The sequence below is a fragment of the Limulus polyphemus genome, unplaced genomic scaffold (assembly GCF_000517525.1).
Source record: "Limulus polyphemus unplaced genomic scaffold, Limulus_polyphemus-2.1.2 Scaffold2266, whole genome shotgun sequence".
Taxonomy (NCBI): Eukaryota; Metazoa; Arthropoda; class Merostomata; order Xiphosura; family Limulidae; genus Limulus; species Limulus polyphemus.
The window spans coordinates 62,099-79,869 of record NW_013667876.1 but is presented as its reverse complement, the minus strand read 5'-3'; the positions used below and the strand labels follow the sequence as shown (position 1 = coordinate 79,869).

At 32.7% G+C, this 17,771-nt stretch overlaps 1 protein-coding gene across 5 annotated transcripts in view; it reads right to left on the bottom strand.

The window, feature by feature from the left end:
• Window positions 1–17,771, bottom strand: part of LOC106466464 (zinc finger protein GLIS3-like) — an 81,841-nt gene that overhangs the window by 9,890 nt on the left and 54,180 nt on the right. For all 5 annotated transcript variants that reach the window (XR_002612207.1, XR_002612209.1, XR_002612206.1 and 2 more), the window contains exons 4-8: window positions 12,929–13,090; window positions 11,636–11,746; window positions 5,053–5,227; window positions 2,967–3,069; window positions 363–514 (exon numbers count right to left, since the gene is read on the bottom strand). Coding sequence is in view for 1 of the 5 variants with exons in the window: in XM_022394474.1 (XP_022250182.1) it covers window positions 363–514; window positions 2,967–3,069; window positions 5,053–5,227; window positions 11,636–11,746; window positions 12,929–13,090 (703 nt within the window). In the remaining 4 variants the exon portion in view is untranslated. The remainder of the gene's footprint in view (window positions 1–362; window positions 515–2,966; window positions 3,070–5,052; window positions 5,228–11,635; window positions 11,747–12,928; window positions 13,091–17,771) is intronic.

Below are 17,771 nucleotides of genomic sequence, written 5' to 3'. Positions count from 1 at the left end.
AAAACAAATTCAAATTCAAATTCAAAAACAAATTCAAATTCAAACAAACCAAGATTAGAATTCGTTATTTTTGTTGTTGTTAAGCGTAAAGTTACACAATTGGTTATCTACACAGTGCCATCTGTGGGTATCAAAACTTTATTTAACTTTATAATCCTTCAGACTTCCCGCTGAGCCGCCGGGGTGGGGAGCACCTAGATTAGAAACTTTCATTTTCGACAATGTGTTATATAAGAACGTTTTTGTCGAGATTATGTTTGAGTTTTCATAAAGCTAAATCTATATACACACACAGTACTTTTATATGGTAATTGAATTTAAAAAGCGCTTAAGTTTCACACAATATATTTTTTGTTCCTTACCCTCGTTATTCGAGTTCAAAGGGCGACCGACTAAAGACTGTGGTCGTAAACGCTGAGAACTATCTTGTCGAGATACTTGTTGATTATTATGTCCAATAGGTGGCAGCATCGGAACTCTTCGACCTGTGTTTGTCTGCTGTCTCGTATCATTACTATAATAAAATAAAAGTAAGCAGAGCAGGCACACTTGACTAGGTAAGTTTCGCTAACTATATATACTGCGTTATATAAAAATAAAGTTACATATTATTTTGTCAACTAGCAGAGACCTGCAAGACATTTGCGGTTAAATTAGTATCTATATTGCAACAGTACTTCTTTAAATACAGAATTTCTAGAATCAAATAAAATAATTCTAATCGCAGACACCGAGATCTATAAAAAGAAGTATGTTATAGGTCAAACCACTAAGTAGTTAATATATATATTTAATACATATAATTGTGGATACAAAGTTTCGGGTAATGCCCTTCTTCAGGTATCACTAACTGAACAGTAAATCCGTAAACGAAAACATTCTAAACTGAAGGTCGCGTGACGGGACAATGTAACAAATATACGTGTATAACAATACTTACAAACAATTGAAACAATAGAAAGTGATAAATATATATATATATATGCATACTTGCGCGCGCACACACACATATCTATATATACATATATATCAACAGATGCACCCAAATATACACACAGAAATGATTATACACAAATGACCTGTAATATACTTCTTTTTATCTTTTTCAACAACCACTACGCGCAATTTCCTGCACAGTTTTATACAAACCGAAATCTATAAGTCCATTTGTCTTGGGCCTAGCTCTAGTTAAGCCTTTATTAAGTATGGCCTTTATTCGATAAAGAGATAAATTAACACTGTAACCTATGTATGTTTTTTGCTTTTGTACAGTTAGGGTTAAACTTTACCATACTTAATACTATGAGTAAATAAATTTATAACGTTATTTTACGTCCTAACATTAGATCTTTTTAAAAACTTTGATAAGCTTTCAATATGTTTTTTTTTTTTACCAAATGTCTACTAAAGTATATTTACACCCGCCTTTTGTTTACATCCGTCAAAATATAGTGCGCGCGCATACGCATTTAGCTAGTAAGGTGCATGAGCATTTTTAGGACAGATAAAACTACGTATTATAATAGATACAGGTTATATGCTTTTTGCCTACTAAACAGACTGAATCTGTTAACAATTTATTGTGACATAGCTTTTAGAACACGCTATAATTATTTCCCTTAAACTTCGATTGAAATTATAGAGCTGTAACAATAACAATCAAAGAAACAAGGGTTGGCTATACTGACACATATATTTGATCACAAATACCCCTAACATTTAAAATTGTTGTACGGAAAATCCTCTTTTGAACAAATAATTACCAGAAAAATTAATGTCAGATTGGCGTTTGTAGTGTAATATATCTTCAGACGTTTGTTAAAACGTGACGGAAAGTTTTAGTTTTGATATAGGACTCCAGTGAGAACATATGTAGAAATGAGTTTTTCACGTGCATTAAGACGTTGGAAGTGAAACCCACAGAGCTAAGATATAGCTTATGTAACGTTACTAATTTTAAGAAACTTAGTGTTAAGATATAACTCATTAAGCTACTGAAACTGAGACTCGTATCCTTTAGACACAGCTCATTAGCCTACTGCAATGGATACATAATCCATTTAACTACAATAATTAAACTTGTAATCTTTACAGCACGGTCCCAGATGATTAATCTACTGTTCTCTCCATAGTAGTAATTTAATAATTAGATTTCCCCCTAGGCTGATCTAATCTGAACATTCCTAAACCTCCAAATAAGGTTTGAATTTTCAACTCTGTGTACTTGCTGGCTAAAACGTAATTGTTTCTAACAGTCTGGAACAAGACCATCTTGTAGAAGTTTTCTCTGAACATTTTATTTTATTTTATTTACAGATTCACGCTCTTTGCCTTGAGGCAACCATGAATATAAAAATTATAGACGTCCTGGACTAACGAAACCAAAAACGTAGAGGTCACTGGTTTGTACATTTAAGAGTATTGATTAACATATTATTAACTGTACTTTTTGGCTGATGAAAATGAAACTTGAAAATAAGTTTTTATTCAAGAATGAAGAAGGGTTCGAAGACAGGGATTTAACACCAGATATACTACTTGTGTATATTACTGTAAAGTTATAAGTGAAGCGAATATTTATAAACCTCTACATATCGTTCTTGCCGAGATAATATTTGAGTTTTCAAAATGCAAAATATATATACACAGTACTTTTATATGGTAATTTAATTTTAAAAAACGCTTAAGTTTCATGCAATAAATTTTTTATTCCTTTCCCTACTGTCTGAATTTGGTACACTTCATGCATGAAATTTAATAATTTCGTTTGTGAGTAGTCGTCAAACACAATACGGTTGCGTATTTAAAAAGTTGCCTTATTGTTTAAAATGATTAAGGCTTGACTATACCTTTAGCAACTTTTTTCCTATTGTAATGAAAGGCCCTTAAACAATAATCGAATAAAGTGACACAACGCTGTTTTGATTATTTTATCCTGAACTGGAAATAAGCCAACGTAAACTAACCATTCTGTGATTTCTGTTAGGGCCGGACTCCCCTGGTGGCTAACTGGAGAAGTGTGACTACTGATACTCCTACTTGACTGGTTGCTGGGTATTAACGAGATACCTGAATAATATATCAAACATCTTGTTGAGCACATTATATATGAGAATATTAGTACTATTTTTAGTACAGAATATTATGGTTACATCATAACAATAATCTAAGATAATTAAATGTACACGTGTGTATCTGTGTTTAGTATATTAACAACTATAACAAGTGTGTTGATAAATTAATTGCTGCAAAAATTCATATTATGATGAGTTAGAGAAGCTTGACGAAAAATATTTATTAAAACTAAATTCACGTGAATTCTTGAATGGTTATTATACAAAATTATATAGAAAATTAATAATATATTTATATATATTCGACAGTACTATATAAATATTCAATACATAAAACACGTGTTCAAGGTATTGCTTAATCTGGTACCAATTATATCAATCTGTTAAATTCGTACTTGTGATAATAAGGCTACATTTTACCTTATCTTCATCAGGGGAAGTCATTAACAGTACCTGAAGATCATACTACCAACTAGCTTGTGTTGTGAAAGGTTCTCAAAGTGGTGTATATATGAATGTGAGAAACTGAGGCAAAAACCTAATGCTGAATGTTCCGGTGTAGCAGAGATCCCTCAGAAGATGTTAAACCATTTTCAAGCTCGATATTCGGGGTAAAAACCAACCTCGAGAAAAATTATTGTTCAGTTCTCGAGTTGTTTCAGCAATCTCCCGGAGTAACATAAATTCGTTAGGAGAGTCATTGTTTGTTGGGTACAAATATAGGGTGTCCACAAATCATATTAACAAAATTGGCTATTTTTGTGGGTGAATTGGTTAACGTAATTCTGGATATTCTATATATCCCAGGATAACTGTATCTAAAGAATCGTATTAAGGTAATCATGATTCACCTGCAGAATTGTTTTAACTAATTTTAGACAAACAGTAATTCTTCTTGAAAATCGCTGATAACACGGGCCTGCGATGGTTTTATTGTCATGAATTTTTTACGTGTTCTACAGTAATTCATGTACGTTGAATCTGAAAATGATATCCATTTTTCTCCACCATGCACAGATTTTTCACAAAACTTCATAACGTAATACGTAAAAGAAAGACCACAACACGTGGTTTTGAGACTAAAAGACGTAGATTTATTTCACAAAAAATCTGGATGAATGAGGATGCATATTCGTTTCACATCAATGTTCTTCCCTTTTCTTCAGTTTGTTTGTATTTTTGTTAATAAATATAACTAATGAAAAATGTTCAGTGTGATAAACGAAATAATAATTTGATCTAAGTAAGAGTTTTTTTTTCTTCCCGATTTGTAAAACATCCTAACGTGATAGTAAAAAAATGAATATTATTTTCGAAATCTGCATATCTGAATTATGGTAAATCCGTTATTAAAACCAAAACAACTTTTATTATGTTTAAATTCTCAGACTTGTGTAATTTTTATAATTATATGACGTTGTCACAGTAGTTCAGGAAGTTGTGACAGGAAGGGTCAACGATTTCTTAGGATAATTACTGTTTGCTTCATGTCTGTCCAAGGGTAACATAAACTGAGTTAGATAACTTTTGTTAATCGTCTTCAATTAATATCTCAGGGTGATAGTGATCCAACTGAAAACTATTTGTCAAGCATTTCCAAATATGTTTCAATGCAATAGCAGTTAATATGGGAAAGTTTTCCTAACGGTTTTTAATTGTATCCCAAGATATCATCAACTGATGTTGAGAATTATTTGAGGTAACTTTAATATTTCCTGGAGTAATAAATGTCATGCGGGGAATTGTAGCTAACCGCAATCAGGTAAATCGTGAGGTAAAAGCGATTCACCTGAACATTATTATTGAAAGGCAATGATTCACACGAAGAATCATTGTTAATCAATTATGAAAATACCTAAAAGTAAAATGTTGAAACAAACACGTAATTTTCAATATGAAGTGATAACATTATCTGTTAGTTAACGCTATTACTAGTTCGTGAACATGAAATAATTAGTATATTTCAAACCTCCCTTACCCGGATAGGAGTCGCTAGAGGAACCTTGAAGGGAATTTAGGGGAGAACGTCCTAATCCATTGTCACTATGTTCGTGAAGAGGAGGGGATCCGCAACTCTGACTTATCCTTATTGGCTGAATCGTAAGACATTCCTGCAAGTTTTGGGGATCCATTTCTCCAGGACCACCTCTTAACTAAAACAAGAAAAATAAACGTAACACTTTTAAGCTAATTTAATGACGTAGATGTGCAATTTGACTAATGTTTCGAGATGCAAATTGCATACTCTGTTCTGCCTTTGGTGAAAGCCAAACAGATCCGGTGAAAGTCTACAAATAAAAGTGAACTGTTAGTCCATAATGGGCTCTCTTTTCGAAGCTCTTGTAATGCACTTTAAATGTCTTGCCTTAAAGGTTTTGCCGGTTATTTTAAGGAGACTGCACTCCTTCGTTGTTATTTTATTTTCAAAATGCGAAAACCACGCATAAATTTGCTAAAAATATGCAAAATCTCTGTGAGGATTTACAGTGGCATTTATTCTCTAAGAAAATAGTTCAAAGAGAGAAGAATTGGATCGGAAATGAGGCGGGGTAGCAGTCGAGTCGTGAAACTTGGCAGAAATGGCAAAGCAGATGCGCCATTTCTTGTTCAAAGCATCCCATTTCACAGTAGAGATGTGGTCAAGATTTGTACTGTCTGAATTTGGTACACTTAATGCATGAAATTTAATAATAATTTTGAATTTTGCTTCTAGAAAACTCTGTTCTATATCAAGAAGTAAGAAATATCCTAAAAAATATTTCAATTATGAATTAATTCTCTAATTCAGGCTTAAGCGTTTATGCTAACTCTAGTATAAAGTGTAAGTTAAATGGTGTGAATCAGGAAAGTGCAGGAAACTTAAACCGCAGCAATATCCTTATTCTCTGCATTGTAGCTGGATATTTTATTACTGTATATTTAGTATGGGGCAGAAGCCAAAATTCTGAAAATGTTACTTACTTTGACTTGTAGAATTTTGTTCAAACTCAAATATTTACAACAGTAAATGCAGAAACGATATAGGGCTTATTCTATAAAATATTTTAAATTTTCAACATATGTGAAAGTTTAATATGAATTTGGTTTGCTTTTGGACTACTAAGTTACGATGCCAAGTTCGGTCCGGATTGGTCAACTCGTTTAGATATTTTTTATTTTAATATAGGCAGAAAGCTACACAATGGGCTATCTGTGCTCTACCCACCACGGGTATCGAAACCCGGTCTCTAGCGTTGTAAGTCCGCAGATATACCATTGTGCCATTGGGGTTCCAACTGGTTTAGGATGAGAGGCGTTCACAAACTGACAGAGATTTCCTTGATATTGGACAGTTACTACACCGGTATGGCTTAGTATGTAAATCGAATATGTGAAGAACGACTGTACCCCAATTTTTATACTCGGCAGCGATGACAAATGCGATTATTAACTACTACTACTACGTTTTATGAAATGTTACAAATTCATATGACTTCCATTTTAAACCATAAGATAAAAAAAACACTATAAAACGTTTATTAACTTGATAGTGAATTGCAGAAACAGAATTTGAGTTACAAATTTCTAATAAACTGTGGAAATAGAACGTGAGTTACATCCTGTTAGTAAACGGTGGAAGCAGAACATGACTTGCAACATGTTAGTTAACTGTAGAAACAGGACACGAGTTACAACCTGTTAGTAAACTGTTGAAACAGAACACGAGTTACAACGTGTTAGTAAACTTTTGAAACTGAACACGAGTTACAACTTGTTATAAATTGTGGAAACAGAACATGAGTTACAACCTGTTAGTAAGATGTGGAAACATAACATGAATTACAACCTGTTAGTAAAATGTGGAAACAGAACACGAGTTACAACCTATTAGTAAACTGTTGAAACACAACATGAGTTTAGCCCTGTTAGTAAACTGTTGAAATAGAACATCAGTTACAACCTGTTAGTAAACTGTGAAAACATAACATGACTTACAACTTGTTAGTAAACGGTGAAAACATAACATGAGTTACAACTTGTTAGTAAACTGTGGAACCAGAACATGAGTTACAAAATGTTAGTAAGATGTTGTAACAGAAAATGAGTTAAAACTTTTTAAGTAAACTGTTGAAACAAAACACGAGTTACAACTTTTTAGTAAACAATGGAAACATAACATGAGTTACAGCCTGATAACAAACTGTGAAAACAGAACATGAATTACAACTTGTTAGTAAACTGTGGAAACAGAACACAAGTTACAATTTATTAGTAAACAGAGGAAACAGAACTTGAGTTACAACTTGTTAGTACACTGTGGAACAGATTATGAGTTACAACCTGTTAGTACACTGTGGAACAGATGAAGAGTTACAACCTGATAGTGAACTGTAGCAACAGAACACGAGTAACAACTTCTCAGTAAACTGTGAAAACATAACATGAGTTACAACTTGTTAGTAAACTGTGGAACCAGAACATGTGTTACAAAATGTCAGTAAGCTGTTGAAACAGAACATGAGTTAAAACCTTTTAAGTAAACTGTTGCAACAGATTGAGTTACAACCTTTTAGTAAACTGTTGCAACAGAACACGGGTTACAACGTGTTAGTTAACAATGGAAACAGAACACAAATTACAACGTGTTAGTAAACAATGGAAACAGAACATGAATTACAACATGTAAGTAAACTGTTGAAACAGAAAACGAATGACAATATGTTAGTAAACTGTGGTAACAAAACATGAAGTAGAACGTGTTAGTAAACTGTGGAAACAGAACATATCTTGCAACTTGTTAGTAAACTGATAAAACAGGGGATAAATTACTATCCGTTGGTAAAGTGTGGAAACAGAACATTAATTAAAAGCTGTTAGTAAACCGTGTAAACAGAAGACGAGTTACAACTTCTTAGTAAACTGTTGAAACACAACATGAGTTTAGCCCTGTTAGTAAACTGTTGAAATAGAACATCAGTTACAACCTGTTAGTAAACTGTGGAAACGTAACATGAATTACAACCTATTAGTAAAATGTTGAAACAGAATATATGTTACAACTTGTAAGTAAACAGTGGAAACAGAACACGAGTTACAACGTATTAGTAAACTGTTGAACAGAACACGAGTAACAACCTGTTAGTAAACTGTGGAAACAGAACAGAAGTTACAACTTGTTATTAAAATAAAGAAACATAACTGTTAGAAACCTGTGGAAACAGAACAAGTTTTACAACGTGTTAGTAAACTGTGGAATATATTATGAGTTACAACGTGTTAGGAAACTGTGGAATATATTATGAGTTACAACGTGTTAGTAAACTGTGGAAATAGAACATGAGTTACAACCTGTTAGTGAACTATAGAGACAGAACAAATGTTACAACTTGTTATTAATCTCTTGAAACAGAACATCAGTTACAACCTGTTAGTAAACTGTGGAAACAGAACATGAATTGCAATGTGTTAGCAAACTGTGGAAACAGAACATGAATTGCAATGTGTTAGTAAACTGTTGAAACAGAATTCGAGTTACAATTTGTTGGTAAATAATGGAAACAGGACATGAGTTACAAGCTGTTAGTAAACTGTGGAAAATGAACATGAAATACAACTTGTTAGTGAACTATTGAAATAGAACATAACTTGCAACTTGTTAGTAAACTGATGAAACAGGACATGAGTTACAAGCTGTTAGTTAACTTTGGAAACAGAACATAAGTTATAACGCATTAGTAAACTGTGGAAACAGAATTCTAGTTAAATTTTTTTTAGTAAACTGTGGAAACACAACGTGAGCTACAACCTGTTACTACCCGTGGAAACAGACTCAGAGTTATAACGTGTTAGTAAACTCTGGTAACAGTACCTAAGTTACAACGTGTTAGTAAACTGTGGAAACAGAACATGAGTTACAAGCTAACAAATTGTAACTCATGTTCTGTTTCAATAGTTTATTAACACATTGTAATTCATGTCTGTTTCCACAGTTTACTAACACGAAACGGATGAAAAAAGAACATGAGTTACAAGCTGTTAGTAAACTTTGGAAACAGAACATGAGTTATAACGCATTAGTAAACTGTGGAAACAGAATACGAGTTACAATGTGTTAGTAAACAGTAGAAACAAAACACGAGTAACAACGTGTTAGTAAACTGTTGAACAGATGATGAGTTACAACCTGTTATTGAACTGTAGAAACAGAACATAAGTTACAACTTGTTATTAATCTGTGGAAACAGAACAGGAGTTACAACCTCTTAATAAACTGTTGAAATAGAACACGAGTTACAATGTGTCAGCAAACTGTTGAAACAGAACATGAGTTACAATGTGTTAGTAAACTGCTGAAACAGAACATGAGTTAGAACCTGTTAGTAAACTGTTTATATAGAACATGAGTTACAACGTGTTAGTCAACTGTGGAAACAGAACACACGAGTTACAACATGTTAGTAAATTGTGGTAACAAAACATGAGTTACCACTTGTTAGTAAACTTGGAACAGAAGATGAGTTTCAATTTGTTAGTAACTGTGGAAACAGAACATTAGTTACAATTTGTTAGTAAATTGTTGAAAAAGAACATGAGTTACAACGTGTTAGTAAACTTTTCAAACAGTAGATGAGTTTCAATTTGTTAGTAACTGTGGAAACAGAACATTAGTTACAATTTGTTAGTAAACTGTTGAAAAAGAACATGAGTTACCACTTGTTAGTAAACTTGGAACAGAAGATGAGTTTCAATTTGTTAGTAAACTGTGGAAACAGAACATGAGTTACAACGTGTTAGTAAACTTTGCAAACAGAAGATGAGTTTCAATTTGTTAATAAACTGTGGAAACAGAACATTAGTTACAATTTGTTAGTAAACTGTTGAAAAAGAACATGAGTTACAACGTGTTAGTAAATTTTGCAAACAGAACATGAGTTGCAGCTTGTTAGTAAACTATGGATGCAGAACATGAGTTATTATACATTTTAGGATAATTCTAATTTCGGACTACTGGAATTTTAAACCAATCTAGGACAAAGTTCGATAGGAATATACAGTGGCTTTTTTCTTTAAGCATATACTTTATATATATATGTTTCATTTACAAAAAGACGAAGAAGTAATTAGTAGCTTCTGATCTCATTGTTAAAAACTGTGGTTTTGTATGATTGTTTAAATGAGAACCCATACAGTTGAAATCATAACCTGTCATTTCAAAACTTACTGGTTGATGGTTTTTATGAAAAATTTTTTTCTTTCGTTAATTTTAGTACTTACATAAGGAAATACTTTTTCGATGAAATGTTTTAGCAATTTGATTACATTAATAGAAAATACATGCGACTTAGATAAACACATATTTCTATGAATAACAAAGTGCTGATAATGAGGGTTAATCATTCTTTACAAGAGCAATGTTTCAGTTTTCGTACTGACCTTGGAACTCCTTCTTCCGTCGACTACCCTGCTCAGTCTGATTGTCATGATTGTGCATTATTTACTCGACCCTGCAATTTCTATTGTAATAAACTCCTGCGAAGGACAGTGAAATCAATCTTGATAAGAGTTCCTCAGATCGTTTACTGTATGTAGACGTTGGCTTTCAAAAATATATTAAATAGACCGAAGACACAGAAATCCATTGGAACTTTGTTGGGAGGTCGGGAGTACGTGTAGCAAAGCCACATCGGGCTATCTGCTGTGCCCACCGAGGGGAATTGAATCCCTGATTTTATTTTTCGAAAACTTTCCGCTGGGCCACCGGGGGACGGAGGTCGGGGGATCTGACAGATAAGTGATTGTGTAGGATTGTTATTTGTTGTTGTTTTGCCACTCTTCTGATAAGAATAATTGTTGGTTTCGAGGTACTGCAGGGAAATTGCAAACGTTTTGCTTGTGAGCCTTTGTTAACTACAAATGTTTGTTATATACATTGTTCAAATGTTTTTTTATATACTGTTAAAATGTTTGTTTTATATATTGTTCGAATTGTTTGTTTTTATATATTGTTTAAAATTGTATTTTATATATTGTTAACGGTAACAGGAGATGAACCCAGCTTCGTCGCAATGCTTTTTCAGCGTCTGAAAACAATTTTCGTAGGTATAGTTTTCACGCTGCAGATGAGGGCATTGCTTCTGATGGGCTTAGGATTTCGAAGCCCATTTTCTGCCCTAAACAACTCTACTGTGCGAGATTCCCCTTCCATAAAAACATCGAAAGCTTGCTTATTCGAAACGTTGGATGCTTTGGTTCTGTATCGTTGTCGTTAAACAATCTCATTATACAAATATCCTTACTCAGAAATACTGTGACCCAGACTTAAGTAGCGTGAGGATATTGCATTGCCGAATGGAAGAGAACCCTCTGTGAACATGTCGCTGTATTAGTATAAACAAATCGTTCTTAAAAGCGCGATTAACCCTCTGCGTTGTGATTACGTCGAAGATTGGAATAAAAATAAAATGAACATAAAAGTAATTTAAAAGTTTGAAATAAAATTATTGATATTCAAACAGAAAAAAATAAGAACTTCAGAAAATAATATATTAATTAATTTCGGATCACATTAAAAAAACTCTTACCCTTTTCCTCACTGGGTCCACTTTAGGCTGATGGTTTTTCTGATGTTTTCTGAGTGAACTTGGATCAGTATACCTTTTAGAACATCCGGGTATCTGACAGGCATAAGGTTTCTGTAAGATTTTCAGAATTCAAAGATTATAGATATTGGGTATTTATGCCTACCAAAATGAACAGAAATAATATTACATTAAGTTTGATAACCTTAAAATTTTTTATGCAATATGGTACTTGAATCCGTTTCCAATTGCTAAGTGGTAAGTAAGACACAAATATTTGAATGTTATATTACACTAGGTATTAAAACTAGCATTTAACAAAAAACACATGAAACGCCTGTCACTAACTGAATCAGAGGCATTTAATGTTAGTAATAGTAAACTCGAAACTAAGATTATATGAAACTACAAAACTTTTGGAGAGATTACTTAAGCTACTACGTCAATGACTATTGTTTGTTTGTTTTGTTCTTAAGTACAAAGTCGCACAATTGGTGTCCAGGTTGTGCCCACCATAGGTATCGAAACTTAGTTTTTAGCGTTATAAGCTCTCACGCTTACCACTGAGCCATCAGGGAGCATGACAAAGTATGGTTGTACCAAAACTCCACATTATTAATTCGTTAGGTATATTCAAAATGTAATATATCATTTAAAACAAAACGAACAAAAACGGTTTAAAACAAGAAAACAAAACAGAAATTGTCAGAAAGGTACTACATCTAAAACTAATGAGGTGTAAATACAGGGCACTTTAATGTAATTAAAAATCATTAACGTATAACATTCATAGGTCATGAAAATACGTCTAGATAACAATACATTAACATTTCTCGTTTGTTAACGCTGTATTTAACGTATATATAGCTCAACAGAATCATTGGCATTACTCTATGCAATTTTTAACTTCCGTTTCTTTGTACTTATACGCCCTCTATAATGACTATTTACAGAAAGGTACTTTAAAACTGATGACATGTGAAAATGAAGCATTTGGACGTCTTAGGAAATCATGAATATATCGTAGCCAAACCTACAAGAAATAAACCTAAATAACAATGCCACAATACATTGCTTCCTTTCAGACACGCAATTAGCAATAGATATATTGTCCAAAATAATCGTTAATTTAATTTTAAACAGTTTTAATGTTCTGAGAGCTTATAAAACTAAAATACCAGAGTTAGGCACATAGTAGATAACCTATCGTGTAGCTTTGCTCTTATAAACAAACAAACAAAACTCTTTTAATTTGAGCTTATATATACTGTAACGCCCTCTATAGTGGATATTTACAGTGTCTTGATGAGTTCGTTGATGCTTGGCTCTGTCAGATGAATTACTGAACGCTTTAGAACAACCTTCGTACTGACACACGTATGGCCGCTCTCCTGTATGGGATCGAAGGTGAATCTTCAGATTCTCCAGGCGCGAAAAAGACTTGTTACACCCTTCAAACTAAAAATAAACAAATTAATTAAATAAAGACGCAATGATTTTGTGTGAGATTTCATCTTGAAGTAGTATTTATATAGTGAATAACTAGTTACATGTGTGCAATATCCAGGCTAATATCAAGTAGAAGATAAAGAAATCAAAAAGGCTTGCGGAAGAATAAAGAAATAGTAATAGTTCGCTCGTCAAGGCGTTTTTTCTTCAGAGACTTCACTGCCAATTTTTACTTCAGTTATAACCAGATAATGATAAAGGCATCACGAATGACAAGTTGTGTGTAAACAAAACATCATTCTTCAACCTCAGACTAATTATACTTTGTTGGGGAAAACTAAAGAAAGCAAAAAGTTAAACTAATGCGAACTGTTTTATTTTTTCGGGGAGAAACATAACTTTTTTCTTTGTGAAAACAAGTAGAACGAAGCTTGTACTTATCAATACTAATTAGAAACAGAAAAATATATATCGTTGTGTAAAATGGGAAATAATCAGAAACAGAAAAATATATATCGTTGTGTAAAATATCCAATAATCAGAAACAGGAAAAATATATTGTTATGTAAAATAGCTAACAAAAGTATAGTTTAACTCTGTGACGATGTCCTAAAGATTACGCACTCACATAATACTGTTTGTTTGTCTGAATCATTTCGGTTACTGTAAGTGGAAACTAGAGGTTAAACACGCAGATAGTACTGTTTTTATAGCTGTTATACACTCCGGTTCCTGTAAGTATGAACTAGAGGCTAAACAGGCAGATAGTGTTGTATTTATAGCTGTTATACACACACTTCGGTTCCTGTAAATGTGACAGCTACAGCTTTGAGATCATTCTAGGTTTTGAAGTGTGATTGCCACTTCTGTAGAGATTATGACGATCCTTATATAAATTTTAAACAATGTACACTTCGCTATTTTCAAGCTTTATAAAAATATTATATTTTTTGTAATTCCAAGTGTACACTAAATGATGTACTTTTATGGATAAGGAAATCACTTAGCAACATCATTTGCTTCTCATCGTTAATATTTAAATATTTATTACAATTTATCATGTTAACCGTACCAAACCTTCCATAGATTCTTTCAGTTTCAGTTTTTCGTGATGTCGTTATTGTACAATATACCCGAAGAATATGCAAGTTCTCTGCTTACGTTACACACATATATATAAATCATTAAAATTGAATGTCAATAAAGAAGATGGATACAGTAAGTTTCTTTAACGATTTTGATTTAAGGACTAGCGTCCTCTATGCCAAATTGTCAAATTTTGTTAGGGGCAACTTACGCGCACATGTAAGCTCTTCATCGCCAATAATATATTTTAAAGTACATCAAGGGCTTAAGAGCTTGATGTAATTAGTGTATTTAGTGATCATTTCAGAGTACAGATTAAGGGTTTGATATAATTAGTGTATTTAGTGATCATTTCAGAATACATTTTAAGGGTTTGATGTAATTAGTGTATTTGGTGATCATTTCAGAATACATTTTAAGGGTTTGATGTAATTAGTGTATTTAGTGATCATTTCAGAACACATTTTAAGGGTTTGATGTAATTAGTATATTTGGTGATCATTTCAGAATACAGTTTAAGGGTTTGATGTAATTAGTATATTTGGTGATCATTTTGGAATATATTTCTGTATTTTAGGTGCATTTGATAATCACTGTGGGTTGATTTTTGCAATTTTTCTGTGAAACATGACAAAAGAAACAAGTACATTCCTAGACCTTAAAAATCTGTTCTCGGTACTTATTGAACACTCAGGTTTATAGGTGCATTAATTTGTTTCAATTAGCAAAAACCAATTAGTACGAGGGACTAGTCGTTCATACAAATATACCCTCAAGAAAACCTGAACAATTTTTCGTTTATCGAAACCTCATCTGTTTTAAAAATGAATGGCTTGTGTCATTGTCGCAGAAAAACAACAACAAAGAAAACAAGAGAAATCACATCGCAAAGAGAAATAAACTAAACATACTAACCATGAAGTAATGTTATTTATTATTCTGCAAATAGATTATTTAATTAACTTCATCCCAACGAGCATTTTACATACAACTCTTACGATAATACAAAAGTCTTCTACGTAAGATTTATTTGAAACAATATCATACCTATCTCATCCTTAACTTCCTTTTTATTGGGATATTTCAAGTAATATCATACCTATCTCATCCTTAACTCCTTTTTATTGGGATATTTCAAGTAATATCATACCTATCTCATCCTTAACTCCTTTTTATTGGGATATTTCAAGTAATATCATACCTATCTCATCCTTAACTCCTTTTTATTGGGATATTTCAAGTAATATCATACCTATCTCATTCTTAACTCCTTTTTATTGAGATATTTCAAGTAATATCATACCTATCTCATTCTTAACTCATTTTTTCTTGAGATATTTGAAACAATATCATACCTATCTCATTCTTAACTCCTTTTTATTGAGATATTTGAAGTAATATCATACCTATCTCATTCATAACTCCTTTTTATTGAGATATTTGAAACAATGTTATGTCATACCTATCTCATTCTTAACTCCTATTTTCGTAAACGTCGTATTTTAACATAGAAGATTTTGTTCTAATCTAACATGTTTTGTGTTAAACAACGACCTCTCTAATCCTTATAAGCTAAAAAAAAATGTCTACAGATTCGTTTTAAAATTCTGTATATTAGCTTTTTTCTAACCCCTGTGTACTAAAAAATTATCTACAGATTTTTCTTTACATTCTGTGAATTAAACAACTCTCTATGAGCCTTTTGTGCTAATAAAAAAAACAACTACTGTAACCTTGAACGTTAAATAAAAGGTTATCTACAACACCTTCTAACACATTGTTAAACAACAACTTATCTACTAGCAGTTGAAATCACTGCAGTTTACAGCTTATACTTTAGCCTTTGCATGTTGAACGAGAGACTGTCTACAGCTTCATTTCTAACTCTTGTGTGTTTAAACAGATACCTGTTCACACACACATAAACAGTTTATATTTATATACTTAGAAAATTAAATGCATAAGAGCCGTTACAGTTTCATTTCGTACAATGAAAGTGCTTCAAAAAAAATGTAGCTGTAGACATTAAGTCCGTGGAGAAAAAGATTAAAGGACTTCATAACCTCCTAAAGCATGTAAACGTGTATGTTCTGCCTGTAGACAACCTTCCGGTTACTTTAGCGATAAAAACAACAAAATTATAAACATACAGTTATAAAATACAAAACTGAACCCCTATGTGTAAACACGCTTAATGATTTATAGAGCTGCTGATGACGTAATTTCACTAATGAATAGGAACATGCTACTTATCTTGTAAAGGAAGTAACGTTTTCTATTTTATCAAGATAAGTGTAATTTGATCGAGTCAAACAGTACTAGAGCTGACAAGTAGACCAGCAAGAATATACGAGATAATTCTAGAAAAACAAAGTTAAGCAAGCATCAGTGGTCTAGTCTGTCTGTTGTCCTTTCATCCATCTGTCTGTCTACCTCTGTCTTTCTGTAAATAATTAAACTTGTCACCAGCTAAGAAGGTTAGCAGGCAGTGCATGGATGGACACTGTTAAACACCGTTCGCTAACGTGTGTTGTTACATAAGGTGATCAAATTTAACATAGGCACTTGTTGAGTAATAAAAATTCCTTCATAATGAAAGCAACTCAAATACTCATTAAACTAACAATCAGGAAATCTCTTCTAAGGCTGTGAGTATAGTCAAATACAGAGGAATAAACATTTTGAGTAGGGTGGAAGAAAATCAGAGAGAGAGAAAAAAGATAGCAACAGGAAAGGCAGTTTGAGCACCATGCATGCAAAGTAGCAAGCACTTGTTCGGTTCCCGACATGCCTTGCGGCACCCACCATGTGTGTATATTCATAAGAGGAGTTTTTGCAAATGTTGTGAAAATAAATCCGTTTCACATCCGGTGTATCTGCGCTTCTTTTTCCTTCCCTTCACGTCAATGTACTCGTCGTCAACTTGAACACACACCAGACTTCCAAGGTGTAATGACATAGAGTTACAAGTGGTAGTATATATTAAAGAGTAAGTAGTAGAGTAAAGATAAACATGCACACCAGTATACTACAATACATGATTTTCAACCTTCAAAATGTAGGTAATTATGCGTTAAGATATAGATATGCTCATATAGGGACCCAAGTTGAATAATCAGGATGGTTAGCATAAGTTACAGTCGTGCTGTTTATGATTATCTTTTGGTTGACACTAACACAAATAAAAACAATAAAATAACACTCGCAGCTTTAACTTAAGTTCTGGTTTCTTTTTATTGGTGAGAAAAGAATCATTTAGTCTGTCTTGAGTCATCAACAATACTTTCATTCAAAGTCTGTTGCTTAACTGATGTTTCTGAAGTTTTTAGTCTTCCCTTTGACGATAAGTTTCTCAAGTTCCTAGTTTTTACTGAATTATGGCTCTAAATCTAGTGCTTGACTTCTGGTTCTGAAGTTTCGTATATTTTTGTCATGGTTAGTGTTCCTAATCTCTTAGTCTGATGTTTGACTTATGGTTCAAACGTTCCTAGTTGTTCCACTAACGGTTCTAACGTTTCTAGTCTGTTGCTTGACCAATGGTTTTATGGTTCCTAGTCTATTTGTTTGACATTGTTCTATTTTAGTTTGTTTGTTTGTTTGTTTG